General features: G+C 47.2%; 1 protein-coding gene across 5 annotated transcripts in view; it reads right to left on the bottom strand.

Moving 5' to 3' along the window:
- Positions 1-27766, bottom strand: part of LOC132401189 (sialate:O-sulfotransferase 2-like) — a 764445-nt gene that overhangs the window by 137977 nt on the left and 598702 nt on the right. For all 5 annotated transcript variants that reach the window (XR_009514518.1, XR_009514517.1, XM_059983172.1 and 2 more), the window contains 2 exons: positions 5514-5688; positions 4030-4194 (listed from right to left, as the gene is read on the bottom strand). Coding sequence is in view for 3 of the 5 variants with exons in the window: in XM_059983172.1 (XP_059839155.1) it covers positions 4030-4194; positions 5514-5688 (340 nt within the window). In the remaining 2 variants the exon portion in view is untranslated. The remainder of the gene's footprint in view (positions 1-4029; positions 4195-5513; positions 5689-27766) is intronic.

Here is a 27766-nt window from a genome sequence, read left to right as displayed (position 1 = left end):
AAGATTATTGAAAGGTGCCCTAGTATAATACAATGGACTCTTATCCTCACAAAGTACACTGCAGATGCTGTGGTCAAATCAACATGGATGATGTACAAACAAGCTGGATGAACTCAGCAGGTTGGGCAGCATCCGTTGAAACAAGCAGTCAATGTTTTGGGTTGAGACCCTTCGTCAGGACTAAAGAAGGAGGGGGCAGGGGCCCTATACAGAAGGTGGGGGAAAGGTGAAAAATCAATCAGAGGAAAGATCAAGGGGTGGGGGGGCGGAGGAGGCAGGGAAGAGATGGGCAGGAGAGGTGAAGAAGGAATGTAAGGGGAAAGCACTATGGGTAGTAGAAGAAGACAGAATCATGAGAGAGGTGATAGGCAGCTAGAAGAGGAGACATAATGAAAGTGGGATGGGAGAAGGGAGAGGGAGGGAATTACCAGAAGTTGGAGAATTCGATGTTCATACCAAGGGGCTGGAGACTACCGAGACGGTGTATGAGGTGTTGCTCCTCCAACCGGAGTTTGGCCTCATCATGGCAGTAGAGGAGGCCATGTATGGACATATCCGAATGGGAATGTGAAGCAGAGTTGAAGGGGGTGGCAACCGGGATCCAACTTTCACTCTGTCTCCTCCTCCAGCTGCCTATCACCTCTCTCATGATTCTGCCTTCTTCTACTACCCATAGTGCTTTCCCCTTACATTCCTTCTTCACCTCTCCTACCTATCCCCTCCCCCACCCCTTGATCTTCCTCTGATTGGTTTTCCACCCTCCCCCCACCTTCTTTATAGGACCACTGCCCCCTACTTCTTCAGTCCTGACGAAGGGTTTCGGCCCGAAACGTTGACTGCTCCCGACCTGCTGAGTTCATCCAGCTTGTTTGTACGTGTTGATTAAACTCATAATGGTCTTTGGACACTATTGTCTGCTTGCTCCACATATTCTCTGTCACAATAACACTTTATCCTGCATTCTGTTATTGTTTTCCCTCGCATGACCTCAATGTACTGAGGTGATGAAGGGATCTGTGTGGATGACATGCAAACCAAAGTTTTCACTGTACCTCACTCCATTTGCCAAAACCAAACCAATCTACAATTTACAAGTTATTGGGTTGCTGGTCCTAATCTCCAACTGCCCACTGTTTCTCTCCAACAGTTCCTGCATGTTTTCTGTTCACTTCAGAATTCCAGCATCTGCAGTTTATTTTTGATTTTCTATAAGACCATGTGATAGAGGAGCAGAGTTGGGCCATTTGGCCCATTGTGTCAGTTCCACCATTTAAACATGGCTAATTTTTTTTCAATCCTATCCTCTCACCTCATCTCCATAACCTTTAACCCCCTTACTAATCAAGAACCTAACAATCTCTGCCTTAAATACACCCAATGGCTGCCTGTGGCAATGAATTCCACAGATTCACCACCCTCTGGCTAAAGAAATTCCTCCTCATCTCTGTTCTAAAGGGACGTCTTTGTATTCTGAGAACGTGGCTTCAGATCCTCAGCTCTGCTGGTAATGGAAACACCTTCTCCACGTCCAACCTATCAGTAGGTTTCAATGAGGTACTCTCTTATCCTCCTGAGCTCATCAGAGTAAAGGCCCAGAGACATCAAAAGCTCCATAACGTTAAACTTACTGCACAATTAAGCTAACACGTCAGAGAAATAGTCCATTCAATTAAAGCAACAGGAATTCACGGACATTCCTGATTATTTTCTTCATATAATTTAGGGTGGCACGGTAGTGTAATGCTACCTCAGTGCCAGTGACCTGGGGGTGATGCAGAGTGTCACCGGTCCTGTCCTGTAATCTGGATCCTGCCGCCTTTGGAGGTCTCCAATCAGGTTTCTTTGCTCTGCCTTCTCATCAATAGGCAATGCTGGCAGCACACTCACTTCAGCACCCCTGTCACCCTTGAAAGGGTGCCCATAATGAACAGTAGGTGACCCTGGTGACATCTGATGTCGAAGCTGCAAGGTGATCGGCACTTCCTGGTGTTGGTGCTAAAGCGAGCACAGGCCCGGGGTCATCTGTTTCGGAGTCGAGGGTGTCCTTATGTTGGAGACTTGCTGTTCGGGCCTGTTGAGGTGGAGAAAGGACGAGGAGTGATACACCGCTGCCTGGCTGAGCGTAGACTATCAGCCATTTCAGCAAGCTCCCTGTTGTCCATCACAGCTGCAATCGCGAGGGCTGTGCAAACTGGATCAGGCATTTGCTGGAAGATGAGTTCTTTAAAAATAAAACGAGGATGGTGATTTCCCAGGAGAGACGGCATCTGGTCTGTTCGCTCCGAAGGCCCGGCATCTCCGAGACCGGGTAAAGAGAGCAACTGTTTGGAGCACTCAGACTCCGAATATCTGTAGAAGGTGAGATCTCAGCAATCGGTATTTATCGTCTTCAAGCAGACTCATGGCTCTCGCAGCCGTGGAATTGCCGAGCGATGCTACCACACAGTAGAATTTATTGTTTTTGATAGTGATTTCTCACTGAGCGAGCTGGGCCTCAGCTTGTACAAACCAAGCGATGGGTTTTGCTCCCAAGACTCCGGCAGTTTCAAAGTGATTGTATTGGCCAACATGTTCGATAATTCTGGAATCATCCTACAGCATTGGGGTCACCATGGCTTTTGTAATTAAATTAAGTGAAGCGTTTTATGTTTAATGAAAACCGTAACACATTTCATTGAACACCAAAACCTAAAGATAAAAGTGCGCTAAAGCTTTTTACGTTAACGTCATCACATCAGACCAGCCTCTTAAAGTGAAACCCCAACTCAGTGTTGGAGGTTGTGAATTATGTACATTCCACCAATTACTTTACCCTACAATTATCTCCTACAAAACCCCTTTCGACTGGAATCCCTTGCGGACCTGAGTTAGGGGAAAGGTTGAATGCTAGGACTTTATTCAGTGGAGTGTAGCAGAATGAGGGGAGACTTGAGAGAGGTATTCAAAATTATGAGGGGTATCGGTAGGGTAAATACAAGCAAGTGTTTTTCACTGAGGTTGGGTTAAACTATAACTGGAGGTCATGTGTTAAGGGCGAAAGGGGAACATGAGGGGAACATCTTCTCTCTGTGGATGGTGAGAGTGTGGAGGCAGCTGCCAGTGGAAATGGCTGATGAGGGGTCAATGTCAACACTTACAGGAAATTTGGATAACACACATGGATGGGAGGTGTCTGGGGGGCCATGGTCAATGGGACGAGGCAGATTAATGGCTTGTCACAGACTAGGTGAGCTGAAGGGTCTGTAGTGTTCGGTAACTCTGGAACGACGACAAATGGCAGGAGAGAGACAAGATGGGCCTTGCCCAATTTAATTAGCTGATGGTGCAATGGCCACAAACAACATAGACACAGGGACTGAGAGAATGGCAGAGAGCAGAGAAAGAGAGTGAGTGTGAGAGAGAGAGAGAGAGAGTGTGGGGAGAGAGAGAGAGGAAGGGTGGGGAAGACAGGGAAAAAAGACTGAGAGGAGGGAGTAACAGAGAGAGGGAGAGAGGGAAAGGAGAGGGGGAGCAGAGATGAGGAAAAAAGAGCAAGGAGACAGAGAAAGAAAGAAAAGGAGAGAGTGAAACAGGAGAGAGAGCAAGAGGGAGAGAGAGGGAGAAAGAGATGGGGACAGAGAGAGGGGGGAGTAAGATCTAGAGATAGAAATTGAGAGAGTGGAGAGAGATGGAGGGAGGGAGGAGAGAGATTAAGAAAGAGTGAGAGAGAGGGTGAGAGAGAGAGGGAGGAAGAGACCAAGAGATGTGGAGGGGTGGTGGAGAATTCCAGAAGACAAGAACACAGAAGGTACGGCTGCCAATGGTGGAACAATGGACATCAGGGATAAGCTGCTTTCTATGACAGAGGCCATTCAACCCATCCAATCCATGCACAGCAGTGACCATATGCCAACAATGATTTTGGTTTAAGCTTCTTCTGCATCAAGTCTCAGACTCCCGTCTGGAGACTCTTGTTGGACCTCGAACCCAAGCTCTACTCCCATCTCAGACGAAGCCTCTGGTGCTGCTATATTTTTGCAAGGATCCTACCTTTGTTGTAGAGAGAGCCATCGAAGTAATAGCTGCCCGTGTAGTAGCCGGTGGTGAGCTCCATCAAGTGACGGCCCCACGTGTTCCCCGCCCCCGGGAAGCTGGCCAGGGCCACAAGGCGTTTCGAGCGTGCAGGCAGGAACCGGCGATCCATGCAACGGTTATCTGTAAGAACAGTCAGATATTCACTGAGCTCCATCCAGTCCTGTCCTTTCAGTAAGATCACAAGAAACAAGGATCTCAGCAAGTGACGGACGTCTGTGGGGGGAGGGATTGTCAACAAGACAGGTCCTGGTGCAGGCTGTCAACCCTTCCTTTGCCCCTACAGATACTGCTCGTCCTCTGACTTCTCCTAATGGCACGTTTTGTTGCTCCAGATCCGAGCATCTCCATTTCTGAGGTCGAACCTTGTCCACAATTCTGCCTGATCCTGTAGCCCCAGTTTCCTTCGTCCATCTCCCAATCCATGAATATCCTCAACTACTGATCATCCACGGCTCTTCGGAAGAGACACTTACACCCCGTCTTGAGTGAAGAGGTTTCTCCTCTCACACCCAAGTGCCTGATGTCTTATCTTAACCCTGAACCTTCTGGCCCAGACTCTCCACCCAGGACAGCAGTATCCTGTCAATCCCATCCACTTGGGCTCACCTTTTACAACACACACTTGTTTGTGACACAACCTACGCATTGTGACATATTGAGCAGGTAAATCCCTCCATGTTTCCTATGTTACAACAATATCTGTGCTAAACTCAACACTCCATTGGCTATAACGGACAGAGTTTGTACAAGGTGCTATGGAAATGCGTTTTCTCTGTGTGTGTGTATGAAGAAGTTATCAACACTAACGGCAGGAAAACTCCAATGTAACTGACATGCTGAGTAACCTGGTAACTGCTGGACACATGGATGATAGAAAGTGGAGGCTATGAGGGAGGGAAGGGCTAGGTTGATCTTGGAGTAGGTTAGAAGGTCAGCACAACATCATGGATTGAAGGACCTGTACTGTGCTGTAATGCTCTATGTCCTTCGGTAAAAGACTTGCCAAGTTATTATCTGCCACAGCAGTTTGAATGCAGAGGAACATAAGAAGCTGCAGAGGGTAGTGAACTCAGCCCAATGCATCACAGACACATCCCTTTTCCCTACTGAAAGTACCTCATGAGGCATTGCCCCAAGGAGGCAACCATATCCTCAAAGATCCCCACATCTGCTCCATGCCATCGAGCAAGAGGGCCTGAAGTCCCAGAAAGTTCAAGATCAGCTTCTTCCCTTCAACCATTCTGTCCTTGAAGCAACCTGAACCTTCCTAATCACCAGCTCATTATAACAACACTATGGCCATTGCAATGCAATGGGTATTCATTTTTGTTCAAATTGAGTTCCTTTTCTATAATTTATGTGTTCTTAGTGTCTCTAATGCTGCTCTGAGTAATACTTGTGCACATGACAATAAACTTGCCTTTGATTTTGCACCCCACCTTGCACTTGGGTCTGATAAACGACGTAGTACTCCGCACTCCCGCAGTGCTCGTATTCTTCACCCGCGCATTTCTGGGCACACAGGTGCTCGTCCTCGGGGGCATGCAGCGTGAAATGCGTGGTAGGAAAGCCACAGTGACACATTACGCCACCCAGCACAGCCAGGGTGTATTCCTGCAGAGAGAGAAAGCCACTGTACTTCGGAACAGAACAAAACCAAAACAACTTCTTTGCATAAACACATCACTGTAGGTTGAATGCTGAGACTTAGAACATGGAACAGTATAGCACAAGAATGGGCCTCGGGCTGTGACACTGTGCCGAACTAATTAAACTAGTAATTAAAAGATTAACTAAACTAATCTCTCTGCCTGCACAATGGCCGTATCCGTCAGTACTTTGCACCTTCGTGAGCCTACAAATTCTATTGTATTTGCTTCCACTACCACCCCTGACAGTGCATTTCAAGCACGCGTCATTCTCTGTAAAAACTGGCCCACCTTTTGAACTTACCCCCCTTCTCAGCTTTAATGTGTACTCTCTAATTGGAGAGGATTTGACCGTGGGGAAAAGTGATACAGACTATTCTACTCTACCTCTGCTTCTCAAGGTCTATCAGGTTTCCCCTCAGTCTCTGCAGCCACAGAGAAAACAACCCCTGTCTGTCCAAACTCTCTTTATATTTCATGCCCTCTAATCCAGACAGTATTCTAGTGAACCTCTTCTGCACCCTCTCCAAATCCTCCGCACCCTTCCTCTCATGAGGTGACCACAATTGGATTTAATACTGACGGAGTGGCCTGGCTACAGTTTTAAAAAGCTGCAATGTACAGTATCCTCCTGACTTGTATTTGTGCTGCAGTAGTGAAGTTTCTAAACCATTAATCTGAGTCAGAAATCCAATGTCAATCTATACAAGTAATTAAATAAATCCAATTAATAGAGCTATTACTGACAGAGGTAAAGTTGAAACTTAAAAAGAAAGACACTTCAGACTCGTTATAGACCTTCACAGAAAGAAATCTGTCACCCTTATCCAATTTAGCCAATATATAACTCCAATGTCCTGACTTTTTCCACAATCTTTCCTCAATACATCGAGACACATGGATGGACGGCCAAAAGCAGAAGGTTTATTGACAGGACAACACACTAATTGCTGACCCCCTGAGACTGGAAGACAGGCTACTTATGACACAGTTACATTGATTAAGAACTAAACATCCCAGTTAGATATTAGAACACAATACAAACACATGGGCAGATATAGAGAAAACTGCATGTTTCACACTGAATGTACCGTAAATTCCGGACTATAAGCCGCTACTTTTTTCCCACGCTTTGAACACTGCGGCCTATACTACGGTGCGGCTAATGCATGTTTTTTTTTCATGCCGCCAAAAACATTTTGCCTCGTAACAGTAGACCAATAAAATTGATGAGTAGTTCACAGAGGTCCAATGAAATTGTACGATAAATCAAGCGCACTTTCACAATTAAATTATTGTAAATCAGTCATTTGTACTCACCCTCATCAACATGGAAAACACTCGAAGAAAAGCATATGATGCAGCTTTTAAGTTAAAGGCGATCAATCTGGCGGTTGAAGAAGGAAATCGAGCTGCTGCACATAATCTTGGCATAAATGAATCGATGGTGAGACGGTGGAGACGCCAGCGTGAAGAACTGAGTCAATGCAAAAAGACGACAAAAGCTTTCAGAGGTAATCATTGCAGATGACCCGAACTTGAAAACTTTCTTGAAGACTGGGTTAACACACAGAGAGCAGGCGGCCGCAGTGTTTCCACCGTGCAGATCAGACTGAAGGCTAAAGCAATCGCCACCAAAATGAAAATCGAAGATTTTAGAGGTGGGCCATCGTGGTGTTTTAGATTTATGAGACGAAAAGGCCTGTCCGTCAGGGTACGCACGACTCTGTGTCAGCAGCTCCCTCCCGACCACGAGGAAAAGCTTGCTAACTTCCGCACATTCACTCAAACTAAGATAGCGGAGAATTCCATCGGGCCAGATGATATCATAAATATGGATGAAGTACCTTTGACGTTTGACCTGCCTCTCACTCGGACTGTTAATAAAAAAGGTGACTCATCCATCACACTGAAAACAAGTGGCCATGAGAGAACGCATTTTACTTGTGTTCTGAGCTGCACAGCATCCGGACTAAAGCTTCCACCGATGGTGATTTTTTAAGCGGCTGACAATGAAAGTTCAGTGAAAGCTGCCATCAAGAGTACAAACTCAATTCCAGCTGTGTTTCCTGGGGGCACCACAAAGTATTTGCAGCCACTGGACATCAGCGTGAACTGGGCATTTAAAGTGGCGCTGCGCGTTGAGTGGGAGGCTTGGATGACGAGCGGCGAGAAATCCTTTACCAAAACAGGACGCATGCAAAGAGCATCTTTAACTCAAGTCTGCCAATGGATCCTAAATGCGTGGAGCCGTGTCACAACATCCACCATCACCAGCGGGTTTTGAAAGGCTGGACTGCTGCATGATGAAGAGGACCACGTGCGCTCAAGTGAGAGCGACAACGAAGAGACTGAAGTGAGTGACGAGATCCTGAGGTTTTATTCAATTCGGACACTGAAGAAAGGACTTTGATGGTTTTAGTGCGCAGGAGGAAGATGAAGAAGGCGATCAATAACTTTTCCTGGTAGGCTGCAGTATATATATTTTTTTACCAGTCGTTAGGAGATATTGGAATGTTGTTCGTGCACTGTTCAGTAAAAAAGTATACGCAACGTAATTTGTGTGTTACCGATACGTATGTATATTTAAAAGTAGCTGTGTTACAGGCACTGTTCGAAAAAAAGCATTTGCAATATATATTTGTTTATGTTACCATACGGATTTAATTAAAAGTCAAAAAATCCTCACGTGTAATATCTTTCTGCGTAAAGATCTCATATTACAACGTGGGACACCTGCGGCTTAAAATCCGGTGTGGCCTGTACAAGTACAAGATTGATTTTCTTTCTAAAATTAGAGCGTGCGGCTTTTAATCAGGTGCGCTCTGTAGTCCAGAATCTACAGTAGATCACAATACAAACACATGGGCAGATATAGAGAAAACTGCACATTTCACACTGAATGTACATCGCGGAGTTGGCAATAAATTCAGGTTTGTCCAAATCCTGCTCATGAATAAAGTGAAAAAGTATGTTTTAAGGTTCCCTCATCCAAGAAGAAATTCTCAAAGATTTCTGTTTCTTCCCTGGGATTTTGACGTGATGCCCCCTTATCCGTCTCTTTATTCCGTCTCTGAAATGTCACTCTGCTGCAGGAAGGATGCAGAAGAGGTTTACCAGGATGTGTTGCCTGGATTCGCGCTCATGCACTGGAAAGAGAGGTTCCGCAGGTTATGTTGGCACTGGAAGCATGACAACACTTGCACGCTGCCCCAGCGCATCCTCGGACTGTGCTGGCAAGTGATGCATTCCACTGTATTGATGGTTCGGTGTTCTTGTGACGAATAAAAGTAATCTTTATCATTATCTGTACGTGGCACCAAACTGGCTGAGGTTTCAGCAAAAGAAATGAGGAGGCGCGGGAGAACCATTCAAAGTGTGTTTATTATCTAAGTTGGTATATGTCACCAAATGCTACCTTGAGAGTAATTTTCTTGTGGGCATTCACAATCGAACAAAAAATTTAAAAAAATGCTCACAAACATGGATAAACAACCAATGTGCAAAACAAGACAAAGTGTGAGAATACAAAAAAAGAAACAAACAACAATAATAACAAATAAATAAGTAAATAAATAAGAAATGCTGAGAACATGAGTGTAGAGTCCTTGAAAGTGAGTCTGTAGACTGTGGAATCAGTTCAGAGTTGAGGGGAGTGAAATTCTCTCCACTGGATCAGAAACCCGTCAGTTGATGGGTAATAACTGTTCCTGAACCTGCTGATCCGGGACCTCGGCTTCCTGCAGCTCCAGTGGACAACCAAGGACCCATCACAATACCTGAAGAAAATTCAGGGAAACATATGTCAAATACATTTCTTCCTATAAAACTCAGATGCCAAACAGTGCATTTTTGCAGTTTGCTGTTTGTGGGAGCTGGCTGTGTGTCCAAAGTTCACACAGCACAACTGTGGGAAGCTCAAGGGACAACTAGTAGAGCCAGAATTTCACATCTCCAGCAGTCCAGTTCCAATGCAGAACAGGTTCACACGGTGGCCATGTGGGCGTCTCACACACACCAATGACCAGCAGGTTAATAGATGTCGATTGTCCATTGTAAATTGTTCCCAGTGTGTAGGTGGGTGATGTAATCTGGGGGTAATTCATTGTCCATTGTAAATTGTTCCCAGTGTACAGGTGGGTGCTGGAATCTGGGGGTAATTCATTGTCCATTGTAAATTGGTCCCAGTGTACAGGTGGGTGATGGAATCTGGGGGTAATTCATTGTCCATTGTAAATTGTTCCCAGTGTGTAGGTGGGTGATGGAATCTGGGGGTAATTCATTGTCCATTGTAAATTGTTCCCAGTGCGCAGGTGGGTGATGTAATCTGGGGGTAATTCATTGTCTATTGTAAATTGTTCCCAGTGTACAGGTGAGTGATGGAATCTGGGGGTAATTCATTGTCCATTGTAAATTGTTCCCAGTGTGCAGGTGGGTGATGGAATCTGGGGGTAATTCATTGTCCATTGTAAATTGGTCCCAGTGTGTAGGTGGATAATGGAATCTGGGGGTAATTCATTGTCCATTGTAAATTGTTCCCAGTGTGTAGGTGGGTGATGGAATCTGGGGGTAATTCATTGTCCATTGTAAATTGTTCCCAGTGTGCTGGTGGGTGATGGAATCTGGGGTAATTCATTTTCCATTGTAAATTGTTCCCAGTGTGTAGGTGGGTAATGGAATCTGGGGGTAATTCATTGTCCATTGTAAATTGTTCCCAGTGTACAGGTGAGTGATGGAATCTGGGGGTAATTCATTGTCCATTGTAAATTGTTCCCAGTGTGTAGGTGGGTGATGGAATCTGGGGGTAATTCATTGTCCATTGTAAATTGTTCCCAGTGTGTAGGTGGGTGATGGAATCTGGGGGTAATTCATTGTCCATTGTAAATTGTTCCCAGTGCGCAGGTGGGTGATATAATCTGGGGGTAATTCATTGTCTATTGTAAATTGTTCCCAGTGTACAGGTGAGTGATGGAATCTGGGGGTAATTCATTGTCCATTGTAAATTGTTCCCAGTGTGCAGGTGGGTGCTGGAATCTGGGGGTAATTCATTGTCCATTGTAAATTGGTCCCAGTGTGTAGGTGGGTAATGGAATCTGGGGGTAATTCATTGTCCATTGTAAATTGTTCCCAGTGTGTAGGTGAGTGATGGAATCTGGGGGTAATTCATTGTCCATTGTAAATTGTTCCCAGTGTGCTGGTGGGTGATGGAATCTGGGGTAATTCATTTTCCATTGTAAATTGTTCCCAGTGTGTAGGTGGGTAATGGAATCTGGGGGTAATTCATTGTCCATTGTAAATTGTTCCCAGTGTGTAGGTGGGTAATGGAATCTGGGGGTAATTCATTGTCCATTGTAAATTGTTCCCAGTGTACAGGTGGGTGATGGAATCTGGGGGTAATTCATTGTCCATTATAAATTGTTCCCAGTGTGTAGGTGGGTAATGGAATCTGGGGGTAATTCAATTTCCATTGTAAATTGTTCCCACTGTGCAGGTGGGTGATGGAATCTGGGGTAATTCATTGTCCATTGTAAATTGTTCCCAGTGTACAGGTGGGTGATGGAATCTGGGGGTAATTCATTGTCTACTGTAAATTGTTCCCAGTGTGTAGGTGGGTGATGGAATCTGGGGGTAATTCATTGTCCATTATAAATTGTTCCCAGTGTACAGGTGGGTGATGGAATCTGGGGGTAATTCATTGTCCATTGTAAATTGTTCCCAGTGTGTAGGTGGGTGATGGAATCTGGGGGTAATTCATTGTCCATTGTAAATTGTTCCCAGTGTGTAGGTGGGTGATGGAATCTGGGGGTAATTCATTGTCCATTGTAAATTGTTCCCAGTGTACAGGTGAGTGATGGAATCTGGGGGTAATTCATTGTCTACTGTAAATTGTTCCCAGTGTACAGGTGGGTAATGTAATCTGGGGGTAATTCATTGTCTACTGTAAATTGTTCCCAGTGTGCAGGTGGGTAATGTAATCTGGGGGTAATTCATTGTCTACTGTAAATTGTTCCCAGTGCGCAGGTGGGTGATGTAATCTGGGGGTAATTCATTGTCTACTGTAAATTGTTCCCAGTGTGCAGGTGGGTGATGGAATCTGGGGGCAATTCATTGTCTACTGTAAATTGTTCCCAGTGCGCAGGTGGGTGATGTAATCTGGGGGTAATTCATTGTCCATTGTAAATTGTTCCCAGTGCGCAGGTGGGTGATGTAATCTGGGGTAATTCATTGTCCATTGTAAATTGGTCCCAGTGTGTAGGTGGGTGATGGAATCTGGGGGTAATTCATTGTCCATTGTAAATTGTTCCCAGTGTACAGGTGGGTGATGGAATCTGGGGGTAATTCATTGTCCATTGTAAATTGTTCCCAGTGCGCAGGTGGGTGCTGGAATCTGGGGGTAATTCATTGTCCATTGTAAATTGTTCCCAGTGCGCAGGTGGGTGATGGAATCTGGGGGTAATTCATTGTCTATTGTAAATTGTTCCCAGTGTACAGGTGGGTGATGGAATCTGGGGGTAATTCATTGTCCATTATAAATTGTTCCCAGTGTGTAGGTGGGTAATGGAATCTGGGGGTAATTCATTGTCCATTGTAAATTGTTCCCAGTGTGCAGGTGGCTGATGGAATCTGGGGTAATTCAATTTCCATTGTAAATTGTTCCCAGTGCAGGTGGGTGATGGAATCTGGGGGCAATTCATTGTCTATTGTAAATTGTTCCCAGTGTGCAGGTGGGTGATGGAATCTGGGGGTAATTCATTGTCCATTGTAAATTGTTCCCAGTGTGCAGGTGGCTGATGGAATCTGGGGTAATTCAATTTCCATTGTAAATTGTTCCCAGTGCGCAGGTGGGTGATGGAATCTGGGGGTAATTCATTGTCCATTGTAAATTGTTCCCAGTGTGCAGGTGGGTGATGGAATCTGGGGGTAATTCATTGTCTACTGTAAATTGTTCCCAGTGCGCAGGTGGGTGATTGATGTCAATGTGAGGAGTATAAAATACTTTGTGTAGGATTACTGTTTGTATTGTCTGTGGTACTCGGGATTAGTGTAAAAATGGGTTCTTGATATTTGCATTACTCAGTGGACAAGAGGATTTTCTCTTGTACTATAAAGTTATGTCTGTGTGACAGCAGCTGAACTGTAAGAGTCTCGGAACATCCTGGGATCACCCTCAGTTGACATACTTACTTCCTTTTAACAAGACGTTCAATTTATTTCAACAGGAGGGGATTTCCAGCACTAACCCATTAATATCTAAATGTAATATTTCAGAAACCAAGGTAAAAATCAATAGACTTTAAAGGCTGTATGGGCAGAGGAAACATGGCAAATTGATTTCAAATTTATGAAGTAGGAATACAATTGGTGCATTCGTTGTTTTGCCTGTATCCGATTACTGGCTTAGAGAGTGGGATGAATCATCACTCAGTGCGATTGCTTCACTTGACTGAGCACATCTCCAATTAAGGACAGAGTAATACAACGGTTAAGATCGTGGGCAAGTATCAAGAGGGTTGCATTGTTCGGTTCACAGCCTGTCAGGGTAGTAGAAGAATTATAACCTGAGTAATTGAGTAAATTTGGATCACCCGGTCTAGTACGGAGAGACCGCAGCACAGGATCGGAAAAAGCTGCAGGAAGCTGTAAACTCAGCCAGCTCCATCATGGGCACGACCTCCCCGGCATCGAGGACACCTTTAAAAGACAATGCCTCAAAAAGGTGGCATTCATCATTAAGGGCCCCCCATCATCCGAAACGTACCCTCTTCTCATTGCTGCCATAAGGAGGGGTACAGGAGCCTGAAGACGCACACTCAACATTTCAGCAACAGCTTCTTCCGCTCCACCATCAGATTTCTGAATGGACAATGAGCCCGTGTACACTACCTCACTATTTTTCACTCTCTTTTCGCACTACTTTTTAATTCATTATACACACACACACACACATATATATACATTTATTATATACATATGCACACCTCTTATTATAATATATAAATTTTATTACTATGTATTGCAATGTACTGCTGCCAGAAAACAACAAATTCCACGAGGTATGCCAGTGGTATTAAACCTGATTCTGATTCTTTCCTAAAAAAGGTAAGTTTCGTGTTCATGAAACTTTCAGACTGTTGTAAAGAACCTCCTGATTCCTGTGCACGGGCTTGGTGGCAGGAAATCTGCCACCCTTATGCAGTTTATATGGAGTCACCAGATCACGCAGCACTAAGAGGAAGAGAGACCCATCCGAATGTGCTGACCACCAAGCACCCATTCCTGACCACCCACACTATCCCAATTTTATTCCAATTTGCAAGTAGCTCAATACATCACAGGAACATCCCTCCCCCACCATCGGTTGTACCCACATGATATAATATTCCAATATGGCAATATCTTCATCAAAGATCCCCACCATGCAGGTGATGCCATCTTCCTACAGCTACCATCAGACAGAAGATACAGAATCCTAATGTCCCACCAGCTATAGGAACAGCTACTTCTTTCTTTGGTTCTTGAACCAATTGGCAAAATCGGAATCACTACCTCAACAAAGAAACACCAAGACCACTTTGCAATACAATAGATTTGAGTTTTTTTTTTATAAGATTGTCTTCTTTCTTGTATAATTCTGATTAATTTATATCCTTAATATATATTTTTCTTGTGAATGTTGTGTATCTGATTCTGCAAGTAAGTTTTTCATCGCACCTGCACTTGTGCATATGACAATAAACCCAACTTGCAAACTTTCTCGATGAGAAAATGTGCAGATGCTGGAATCCAAGCAACACACACAAAATGGCGGAGAAAGACAGCAGGCCAGCCTGCATCTATGGAAAAGAGTAAACAATTGACATTCCCATAGATGTTGCCTGGCCTGCTGAGTTTGTCCAGCATTTGTTGTGTGCTGCATTCTAACTTATTTTCCACACATCCTCATCTACCCTCCAAACTTTACCACTTCCATACACAGTTGGGGTGCCTTGTGATAACTAATTAACCTACCAACCAGGGACCTGGCAGAAAACTGGAAAATGTGAAGAAAGAGAAAGAATGGGATGGCAGTGTGGAGGTGAGCGTAACACTACTACTGCACCAGTCACATGGGTTCAATTCCCACCATTGCCTGGAAAAAGTTAAGTCAATTCTTTCAAAACTCTGTCAAAATGTGAAACAGAGTGCCCAAACGACCTGTAATATACACTAGGGTCTGGTGTTAAATATTCCTCTTGCATCAGAAAATCCTGTCAGATTTTTCTGATGAGCTCCAATCTAACATACTGCAATGCAAACAATAGATGTTATCACACTCACTGAAAGTAAATGGTGCAAATTGTTTAAAAACCCCTGCTTGAAAACAATTTACTGAATCTTTTACTTGCTCAGACCTTGCACCACGGTGAGAAATTATATCAGAGATACGGCTTCCTACAATGCAACACAGACAACACTTCAAAAATATTTAATTGACTGAAGCGCTTTGAAGTCTGGAGGTTCTGAAAGTCAAAAAAAGAAAGTTTTATGTGCTGCTGGGGACAAATGTTAATCACACTGACTCAGGGAGTGACTTAAAGCATTGTGTCTCCAAGAATTGAAATAATCAGGTATTACATCAAATCACACCAACATCTAAACAATGGTGAGCAGAAACCAGTGTAGGGAAAATTTTATGTCAAATAAGTGCGTAGAGGATCCAATGTCATCTGTAGATATGATGGGGGAGAATAGCCCTCCTTTTCTCTATGTTTCTATCTATGTATTTATTATTGATGCATCGTAGAAAGCATCCGACCCACGTGCATCACGGCTCAGTGATGGACGATAGAAACATCCGACCCACGTATATCACAGCTCGGTGACGGACGATAGAAACATCTGACCCGCGTTTATCACAGCTCAGTGACGGACGATAGAAACATCCGACCCGCGTATATCACAGCTCGGTGACGGACGATAGAAACATCCGACCCACGTATATCACGGCTCAATGATGGACGATAGAAACATCCGATCCACGTATATCACAGCTCGGTGATGGACGATAGAAACATCCGATCCACGTATATCACAGCTCGGTGATGGACGATAGAAACATCCGATCCACGTATATCACAGCTCGGTGATGGACGATAGAAACATCCGACCCGCGTATATCACAGCTCGGTGATGGACGATAGAAACATCTGACCCGCGTATATCACGGCTCGGTGACGGACGATAGAAACATCCGACCCACGTATATCACAGCTCAGTGATGGACGATAGAAACATCCGACCCGCGTATATCACAGCTCGGTGATGGACGATAGAAACATCCGACCCACGTATATCACAGCTCGGTGATGGACGATAGAAACATCCGATCCCCGTATATCACAGCTCGGTGACGGACGATAGAAACATCCGACCCACGTATATCACAGCTCGGTGACGGACGATAGAAACATCCGATCCACATATATCACAGCTCGGTGACGGACGATAGAAACATCCGATCCCCGTATATCACAGCTCGGTGACGGACGATAGAAACATCCGACCCACGTATATCACAGCTCGGTGACGGACGATAGAAACATCCGATCCCCGTATATCACAGCTCGGTGATGGACGATAGAAACATCCGACCCGCGTATATCACAGCTCGGTGATGGACGATAGAAACATCTGACCCGCGTATATCACGGCTCGGTGACGGACGATAGAAACATCCGATCCACATATATCACAGCTCGGTGATGGACGATAGAAACATCCGACCCACGTATATCACAGCTCGGTGACGGACGATAGAAACATCCGATCCACATATATCACAGCTCGGTGATGGACGATAGAAACATCCGACCCATGTATATCACAGCTCGGTGACGGACGATAGAAACATCCGACCCGCGTATATCACGGCTCGGTGATGGACGATAGAAACATCCGATCCGCGTTTATCACAGCTTGGTGACGGACGATAGAAACATCCGACGCACGTATATCACGGCTCGGTGACGGACGATAGAAACATCCGATCCGCGTATATCACAGCTCGGTGATGGACGATAGAAACATCCGATCAGTGTATATCACAGCTCGGTGACGGACGACAGAAACATCCGACCCGCGTATATCACAGCTCGGTGATGGACGATAGAAACATCCGACCCACGTATATCACAGCTCAGTGACGGACGACAGAAACATCCGACCCACGTATATCACAGCTTAGTGATGGACGATAGAAACATCCGATCCCCGTATATCACAGCTCGGTGACGGACGATAGAAACATCCGACCCACGTATATCACAGCTCGGTGATGGACGATAGAAACATCCGATCCGCGTATATCACGGCTCGGTGACGGACGATAGAAACATCCGATCCGCGTATATCACAGCTCGGTGATGGACGATAGAAACATCCGATCCACGTATATCACGGCTCGGTGACGGACGATAGAAACATCCGACCCACGTATATCACAGCTCGGTGACGGACGATAGAAACATCCGATCCACGTATATCACGGCTCGGTGATGGACGATAGAAACATCCGATCCACGTATATCACAGCTCGGTGATGGACGATAGAAACATCCGATCCGCGTATATCACGGCTCGGTGACGGACGATAGAAACATCCGATCCGCGTATATCACAGCTCGGTGATGGACGATAGAAACATCCGATCCACGTATATCACAGCTCGGTGACGGACGATAGAAACATCCGACCCACGTATATCACAGCTCGGTGACGGACGATAGAAACATCCGATCCACGTATATCACGGCTCGGTGATGGACGATAGAAACATCCGACCCGCGTATATCACGGCTCGGTGACGGACGATAGAAACATCCGATCCACGTGTATCACAGCTGAGTGATGGACGATAGAAACATCCGACCCGCGTATATCACGGCTCGGTGATGGACGATAGAAACATCCGACCCGCGTATATCACGGCTCGGTGAGGGACGATAGAAACATCCGACCCGCGTATATCACGGCTCGGTGAGGGACGATAGAAACATCCGATCCACGTATATCACAGCTCGGTGATGGACGATAGAAACATCCGATCCGCGTATATCACGGCTCGGTGACGGACGATAGAAACATCCGACCCACGTATATCACCGCTCGGTGACGGACGATAGGAACATCCGATCCACGTATATCACGGCTCAATGATGGACGATAGAAACATCCGATCCACGTATATCACAGCTCGGTGATGGACGATAGAAACATCCGATCCACATATATCACGGCTCGGTGACGGACGATAGAAACATCCGACCCACGTATATCACAGCTCGGTGAGGGACGATAGAAACATCCGACCCACGTATATCACAGCTCGGTGATGGACGATAGAAACATCCGATCCCCGTATATCACGGCTCAGTGAGGGACGATAGAAACATCCGACCCACGTATATCACTGCTCGGTGATGGACGATAGAAACATCCGACCCACGTATATCACAGCTCGGTGATGGACGATAGAAACATCCGAACCACGTATATCACAGATCGGTGACGGACGATAGAAACATCCGACCCGCGTATATCACAGCTCTGTGATGGACGATAGAAACATCCGATCCACGTATATCACAGCTCGGTGATGGACGATAGAAACATCCGATCCACGTATATCACAGATCGGTGACGGACGATAGAAACATCCGATCCACATATATCACAGCTCGGTGATGGACGATAGAAACATCCGACCCACGTATATCACAGCTCGGTGACGGACGATAGAAACATCCGATCCACATATATCACAGCTCGGTGATGGACGATAGAAACATCCGACCCACGTATATCACAGCTCGGTGACGGACGATAGAAACATCCGATCCACATATATCACAGCTCGGTGATGGACGATAGAAACATCCGACCCATGTATATCACAGCTCGGTGACGGACGATAGAAACATCCGACCCGCGTATATCACGGCTCGGTGATGGACGATAGAAACATCCGATCCGCGTTTATCACAGCTTGGTGACGGACGATAGAAACATCCGACGCACGTATATCACGGCTCGGTGACGGACGATAGAAACATCCGATCCGCGTATATCACAGCTCGGTGATGGACGATAGAAACATCCGATCAGTGTATATCACAGCTCGGTGACGGACGACAGAAACATCCGACCCGCGTATATCACAGCTCGGTGATGGACGATAGAAACATCCGACCCACGTATATCACAGCTCAGTGACGGACGACAGAAACATCCGACCCACGTATATCACAGCTTAGTGATGGACGATAGAAACATCCGATCCCCGTATATCACAGCTCGGTGACGGACGATAGAAACATCCGACCCACGTATATCACAGCTCGGTGATGGACGATAGAAACATCCGATCCGCGTATATCACGGCTCGGTGACGGACGATAGAAACATCCGATCCGCGTATATCACAGCTCGGTGATGGACGATAGAAACATCCGATCCACGTATATCACGGCTCGGTGACGGACGATAGAAACATCCGACCCACGTATATCACAGCTCGGTGACGGACGATAGAAACATCCGATCCACGTATATCACGGCTCGGTGATGGACGATAGAAACATCCGATCCACGTATATCACAGCTCGGTGATGGACGATAGAAACATCCGATCCGCGTATATCACGGCTCGGTGACGGACGATAGAAACATCCGATCCGCGTATATCACAGCTCGGTGATGGACGATAGAAACATCCGATCCACGTATATCACAGCTCGGTGACGGACGATAGAAACATCCGACCCACGTATATCACAGCTCGGTGACGGACGATAGAAACATCCGATCCACGTATATCACGGCTCGGTGATGGACGATAGAAACATCCGACCCGCGTATATCACGGCTCGGTGACGGACGATAGAAACATCCGATCCACGTGTATCACAGCTGAGTGATGGACGATAGAAACATCCGACCCGCGTATATCACGGCTCGGTGATGGACGATAGAAACATCCGACCCGCGTATATCACGGCTCGGTGAGGGACGATAGAAACATCCGACCCGCGTATATCACGGCTCGGTGAGGGACGATAGAAACATCCGATCCACGTATATCACAGCTCGGTGATGGACGATAGAAACATCCGATCCGCGTATATCACGGCTCGGTGACGGACGATAGAAACATCCGACCCACGTATATCACCGCTCGGTGACGGACGATAGAAACATCCGATCCACGTATATCACGGCTCAATGATGGACGATAGAAACATCCGATCCACGTATATCACAGCTCGGTGATGGACGATAGAAACATCCGATCCACATATATCACGGCTCGGTGACGGACGATAGAAACATCCGACCCATGTATATCACAGCTCGGTGAGGGACGATAGAAACATCCGACCCACGTATATCACAGCTCGGTGATGGACGATAGAAACATCCGATCCGCGTATATCACAGCTCAGTGATGGACGATAGAAACATCCGACGCACGTATATCACAGCTCGGTGACGGACGATAGAAACATCCGACCCACGTATATCACAGCTCGGTGACGGACGATAGAAACATCCGACGCACGTATATCACAGCTCGGTGATGGACGATAGAAACATCCGATCCGCGTATATCACGGCTCGGTGATGGACGATAGAAACATCCGACCCGCGTATATCACGGCTCGGTGACGGACGATAGAAACATCCGACCCACGTATATCACAGCTCGGTGACGGACGATAGAAACATCCGATCCGCGTATATCACGGCTCGGTGACGGACGATAGAAACATCCGATCCCCGTATATCACAGCTCGGTGACGGACGATAGAAACATCCGACCCACGTATATCACAGCTCGGTGACGGACGATAGAAACATCCGACCCACGTATATCACAGCTCGGTGATGGACGATAGAAACATCCGACCCGCGTATATCACAGCTCGGTGATGGACGATAGAAACATCCGACCCGCGTATATCACAGCTCGGTGATGGACGATAGAAACATCCGACCCACGTATATCACGGCTCGGTGATGGACGATAGAAACATCCGACCCACGTATATCACTGCTCGGTGACGGACGATAGAAACATCCGATCCACGTATATCACAGCTCGGTGACGGACGATAGAAACATCCGACCCATGTATATCACGGCTCGGTGACGGACGATAGAAACATCCGACCCGCGTATATCACAGCTCGGTGATGGACGATAGAAACATCCGACCCACGTATATCACAGCTCGGTGATGGACGATAGAAACATCCGACCCGCGTTTATCACAGCTCGGTGATGGACGATAGAAACATCCGACCCGCGTATATCACAGCTCGGTGATGGATGATAGAAACATCCGACCCGCGTATATCACAGCTCGGCGACGGACGATAGAAACATCCGACCCGCGTATATCACAGCTCGGTGACGGACGATAGAAACATCCGACCCGCGTATATCACAGCTCGGTGATGGATGATAGAAACATCCGACCCGCGTATATCACAGCTCGGTGATGGACGATAGAAACATCCGACCCGCGTATATCACAGCTCGGTGATGGACGATAGAAACATCCGACCCGCGTATATCACAGCTCGGTGATGGACGATAGAAACATCCGACCCACGTATATCACAGCTCAGTGACGGACGACAGAAACATCCGACCCACGTATATCACAGCTTAGTGATGGACGATAGAAACATCCGATCCCCGTATATCACAGCTCGGTGACGGACGATAGAAACATCCGACCCACGTATATCACAGCTCGGTGATGGACGATAGAAACATCCGATCCGCGTATATCACGGCTCGGTGACGGACGATAGAAACATCCGATCCGCGTATATCACAGCTCGGTGATGGACGATAGAAACATCCGATCCACGTATATCACGGCTCGGTGACGGACGATAGAAACATCCGACCCACGTATATCACAGCTCGGTGACGGACGATAGAAACATCCGATCCACGTATATCACGGCTCGGTGATGGACGATAGAAACATCCGATCCACGTATATCACAGCTCGGTGATGGACGATAGAAACATCCGATCCGCGTATATCACGGCTCGGTGACGGACGATAGAAACATCCGATCCGCGTATATCACAGCTCGGTGATGGACGATAGAAACATCCGATCCACGTATATCACAGCTCGGTGACGGATGATAGAAACATCCGACCCACGTATATCACAGCTCGGTGACGGACGATAGAAACATCCGATCCACGTATATCACGGCTCGGTGATGGACGATAGAAACATCCGACCCGCGTATATCACGGCTCGGTGACGGACGATAGAAACATCCGATCCACGTGTATCACAGCTGAGTGATGGACGATAGAAACATCCGACCCGCGTATATCACGGCTCGGTGATGGACGATAGAAACATCCGACCCGCGTATATCACGGCTCGGTGAGGGACGATAGAAACATCCGACCCGCGTATATCACGGCTCGGTGAGGGACGATAGAAACATCCGATCCACGTATATCACAGCTCGGTGATGGACGATAGAAACATCCGATCCGCGTATATCACGGCTCGGTGACGGACGATAGAAACATCCGACCCACGTATATCACTGCTCGGTGACGGACGATAGAAACATCCGACCCGCGTATATCACGGCTCAATGATGGACGATAGAAACATCCGATCCCCGTATATCACAGCTCAATGATGGACGATAGAAACATCCGATCCCCGTATATCACAGCTCAATGATGGACGATAGAAACATCCGATCCCCGTATATCACAGCTCGGTGACGGACGATAGAAACATCCGATCCACGTATATCACGGCTCGGTGACGGAGGATAGAAACATCCGATCCACGTATATCACAGCTCGGTGACGGACGATAGAAACATCCGATCCGCGTATATCACAGCTCGGTGACGGACGATAGAAACATCCGATCCGCGTATATCACGGCTCGGTGACGGACGATAGAAACATCCGATCCGCGTATATCACGGCTCGGTGATGGACGATAGAAACATCCGATCCGCGTATATCACAACTCGGTGATGGACGATAGAAACATCCGACCCACGTATATCACAGCTCGGTGACGGACGATAGAAACATCCGATCCCCGTATATCACAGCTCGGTGATGGACGATAGAAACATCCGACCCACGTATATCACAGCTCGGTGAGGGACGATAGAAACATCCGACCCGCGTATATCACCGCTCGGTGATGGACGATAGAAACATCCGATCCACGTATATCACGGCTCGGTGACGGACGATAGAAACATCCGATCCACGTATATCACAGCTCGGTGATGGACGATAGAAACATCCGATCCACATATATCACGGCTCGGTGACGGACGATAGAAACATCCGACCCATGTATATCACAGCTCGGTGAGGGACGATAGAAACATCCGACCCACGTATATCACAGCTCGGTGATGGACGATAGAAACATCCGATCCGCGTATATCACAGCTCAGTGATGGACGATAGAAACATCCGACGCACGTATATCACAGCTCGGTGACGGACGATAGAAACATCCGACCCGCGTATATCACAGCTCGGTGATGGACGATAGAAACATCCGACCCACGTATATCACAGCTCAGTGATGGACGATAGAAACATCCGACCCGCGTATATCACAGCTCGGTGATGGACGATAGAAACATCTGACCCACGTATATCACAGCTCGGTGATGGACGATAGAAACATCCGATCCCCGTATATCACAGCTCGGTGACGGACGATAGAAACATCCGACCCACGTATATCACAGCTCGGTGACGGACGATAGAAACATCCGATCCACATATATCACAGCTCGGTGACGGACGATAGAAACATCCGATCCCCGTATATCACAGCTCGGTGACGGACGATAGAAACATCCGACCCACGTATATCACAGCTCGGTGACGGACGATAGAAACATCCGATCCCCGTATATCACAGCTCGGTGATGGACGATAGAAACATCCGACCCGCGTATATCACAGCTCGGTGATGGACGATAGAAACATCTGACCCGCGTATATCACGGCTCGGTGACGGACGATAGAAACATCCGATCCACATATATCACAGCTCGGTGATGGACGATAGAAACATCCGACCCACGTATATCACAGCTCGGTGACGGACGATAGAAACATCCGATCCACATATATCACAGCTCGGTGATGGACGATAGAAACATCCGACCCATGTATATCACAGCTCGGTGACGGACGATAGAAACATCCGACCCGCGTATATCACGGCTCGGTGATGGACGATAGAAACATCCGATCCGCGTTTATCACAGCTTGGTGACGGACGATAGAAACATCCGACGCACGTATATCACGGCTCGGTGACGGACGATAGAAACATCCGATCCGCGTATATCACAGCTCGGTGATGGACGATAGAAACATCCGATCAGTGTATATCACAGCTCGGTGACGGACGACAGAAACATCCGACCCGCGTATATCACAGCTCGGTGATGGACGATAGAAACATCCGACCCACGTATATCACAGCTCAGTGACGGACGACAGAAACATCCGACCCACGTATATCACAGCTTAGTGATGGACGATAGAAACATCCGATCCCCGTATATCACAGCTCGGTGACGGACGATAGAAACATCCGACCCACGTATATCACAGCTCGGTGATGGACGATAGAAACATCCGATCCGCGTATATCACGGCTCGGTGACGGACGATAGAAACATCCGATCCGCGTATATCACAGCTCGGTGATGGACGATAGAAACATCCGATCCACGTATATCACGGCTCGGTGACGGACGATAGAAACATCCGACCCACGTATATCACAGCTCGGTGACGGACGATAGAAACATCCGATCCACGTATATCACGGCTCGGTGATGGACGATAGAAACATCCGATCCACGTATATCACAGCTCGGTGATGGACGATAGAAACATCTGATCCGCGTATATCACGGCTCGGTGACGGACGATAGAAACATCCGATCCGCGTATATCACAGCTCGGTGATGGACGATAGAAACATCCGATCCACGTATATCACAGCTCGGTGACGGACGATAGAAACATCCGACCCACGTATATCACAGCTCGGTGACGGACGATAGAAACATCCGATCCACGTATATCACGGCTCGGTGATGGACGATAGAAACATCCGACCCGCGTATATCACGGCTCGGTGACGGACGATAGAAACATCCGATCCACGTGTATCACAGCTGAGTGATGGACGATAGAAACATCCGACCCGCGTATATCACGGCTCGGTGATGGACGATAGAAACATCCGACCCGCGTATATCACGGCTCGGTGAGGGACGATAGAAACATCCGACCCGCGTATATCACGGCTCGGTGAGGGACGATAGAAACATCCGATCCACGTATATCACAGCTCGGTGATGGACGATAGAAACATCCGATCCGCGTATATCACGGCTCGGTGACGGACGATAGAAACATCCGACCCACGTATATCACCGCTCGGTGACGGACGATAGGAACATCCGATCCACGTATATCACGGCTCAATGATGGACGATAGAAACATCCGATCCACGTATATCACAGCTCGGTGATGGACGATAGAAACATCCGATCCACATATATCACGGCTCGGTGACGGACGATAGAAACATCCGACCCACGTATATCACAGCTCGGTGAGGGACGATAGAAACATCCGACCCACGTATATCACAGCTCGGTGATGGACGATAGAAACATCCGATCCCCGTATATCACGGCTCAGTGAGGGACGATAGAAACATCCGACCCACGTATATCACTGCTCGGTGATGGACGATAGAAACATCCGACCCACGTATATCACAGCTCGGTGATGGACGATAGAAACATCCGAACCACGTATATCACAGATCGGTGACGGACGATAGAAACATCCGACCCGCGTATATCACAGCTCTGTGATGGACGATAGAAACATCCGATCCACGTATATCACAGCTCGGTGATGGACGATAGAAACATCCGATCCACGTATATCACAGATCGGTGACGGACGATAGAAACATCCGATCCACATATATCACAGCTCGGTGATGGACGATAGAAACATCCGACCCACGTATATCACAGCTCGGTGACGGACGATAGAAACATCCGATCCACCTATATCACAGCTCGGTGATGGACGATAGAAACATCCGACCCACGTATATCACAGCTCGGTGACGGACGATAGAAACATCCGATCCACATATATCACAGCTCGGTGATGGACGATAGAAACATCCGATCCACGTATATCACAGCTCGGTGACGTACGATAGAAACATCCGATCCACGTATATCACAGCTCGGTGACGGACGATAGAAACATCCGATCCCCGTATATCACAGCTCGGTGACGGACGATAGAAACATCCGATCCACGTATATCACAGCTCGGTGACGGACGATAGAAACATCCGATCCCCGTATATCACAGCTCGGTGACGGACGATAGAAACATCCGATCCCCGTATATCACGGCTCGGTGAGGGACGATAGAAACATCCGACCCACGTATATCACAGCTCGGTGACGGACGATAGAAACATCCGATCCACGTATATCACAGCTCGGTAATGGACGATAGAAACATCCGACCCGCGTATATCACGGCTCAATGATGGACGATAGAAACATCCGACCCACGTATATCACGGCTCGGTGATGGACGATAGAAACATCCGATCCGCGTATATCACGGCTCGGTGATGGACGATAGAAACATCCGACCCACGTATATCACGGCTCGGTGATGGACGATAGAAACATCCGACCCACGTATATCACAGCTTAGTGATGGACGATAGAAACATCCGACCCACGTATATCACGGCTCAATGATGGACGATAGAAACATCTGATCCACGTATATCACGGCTCGGTGACGGACGATAGAAACATCCGATCCGCGTACATCACAGCTCGGTGACGGACGATAGAAACATCAGACCCGCGTATATCACGGCTCGGTGACGGACGATAGAAACATCCGATCCGCGTATATCACGGCTCGGTGACGGACGATAGAAACATCCGATCCGCGTATATCACTGCTCGGCGACGGACGATAGAAACATCCGACCCGCGTATATCACAGCTCGGCGACGGACGATAGAAACATCTGACCCGCGTATATCACGGCTCGGTGACGGACGATAGAAACATACGACCCGCGTATATCACAGCTCGGTGACGGACGATAGAAGCATCCGACCCACGTATATCACAGCTCGGCGACGGACGATAGAAACATCTGACCCGCGTATATCACGGCTCGGTGACGGACGATAGAAACATACAACCTGCGTATATCACAGCTCGGCGACGGACGATAGAAACATCTGACCCGCGTATATCACGGCTCGGTGACGGACGATGGAAACATCCGACCCACGTATATCACAGCTCAGTGAAGTACATCAGATCTACGTACATCTGTGCTTGCTTTAGCACCTGCTCTGCCCAAGACTGGAAATACGGCCACCCCGGGCATTTCTCTTCTCCCACCTCCCACTAGGCAGATACAAAATCCTAAAAAGACACACCACCAGGCTCAAAGCTAAATTCAATCCCTCTACTATAAGACGATTGAACAATACATTAAGATGGCTTCTTGACAACATCATGACGTTGCTCCCTATTGCCTGTCTGCATTGCTCTGTGTTACTGTAACACGTCAGTCTGCATTCTGCTGTCGTCTTCCCTCTAGGCACTGATGTGATGAAAGGATGTGTATGGATGACACACAAAACACAGTTTTTCACTTGATCTCGGTACAAGTGACAAATATAAACCAATTTACCAGCTGAAATAATCTCATTCCAGGGTGACTGTGCAACGGTTCTGATGGACATTCGAAGCTGAGGCATTCCTGTATAGTCAGAGGACCAGGAACCAGCTCCATACGACAGTAAGACACAGGAACAGAATTAGGTAATTTGGCCCACTGAATCTGCTTTGCCAATCTATCATGGCTG

The sequence above is a fragment of the Hypanus sabinus genome, chromosome 10, assembly GCF_030144855.1.
Source record: "Hypanus sabinus isolate sHypSab1 chromosome 10, sHypSab1.hap1, whole genome shotgun sequence".
Taxonomy (NCBI): Eukaryota; Metazoa; Chordata; class Chondrichthyes; order Myliobatiformes; family Dasyatidae; genus Hypanus; species Hypanus sabinus.
Note: the sequence above shows the minus strand (reverse complement) of the source record. Positions and strands in the feature narration are given on the sequence as shown.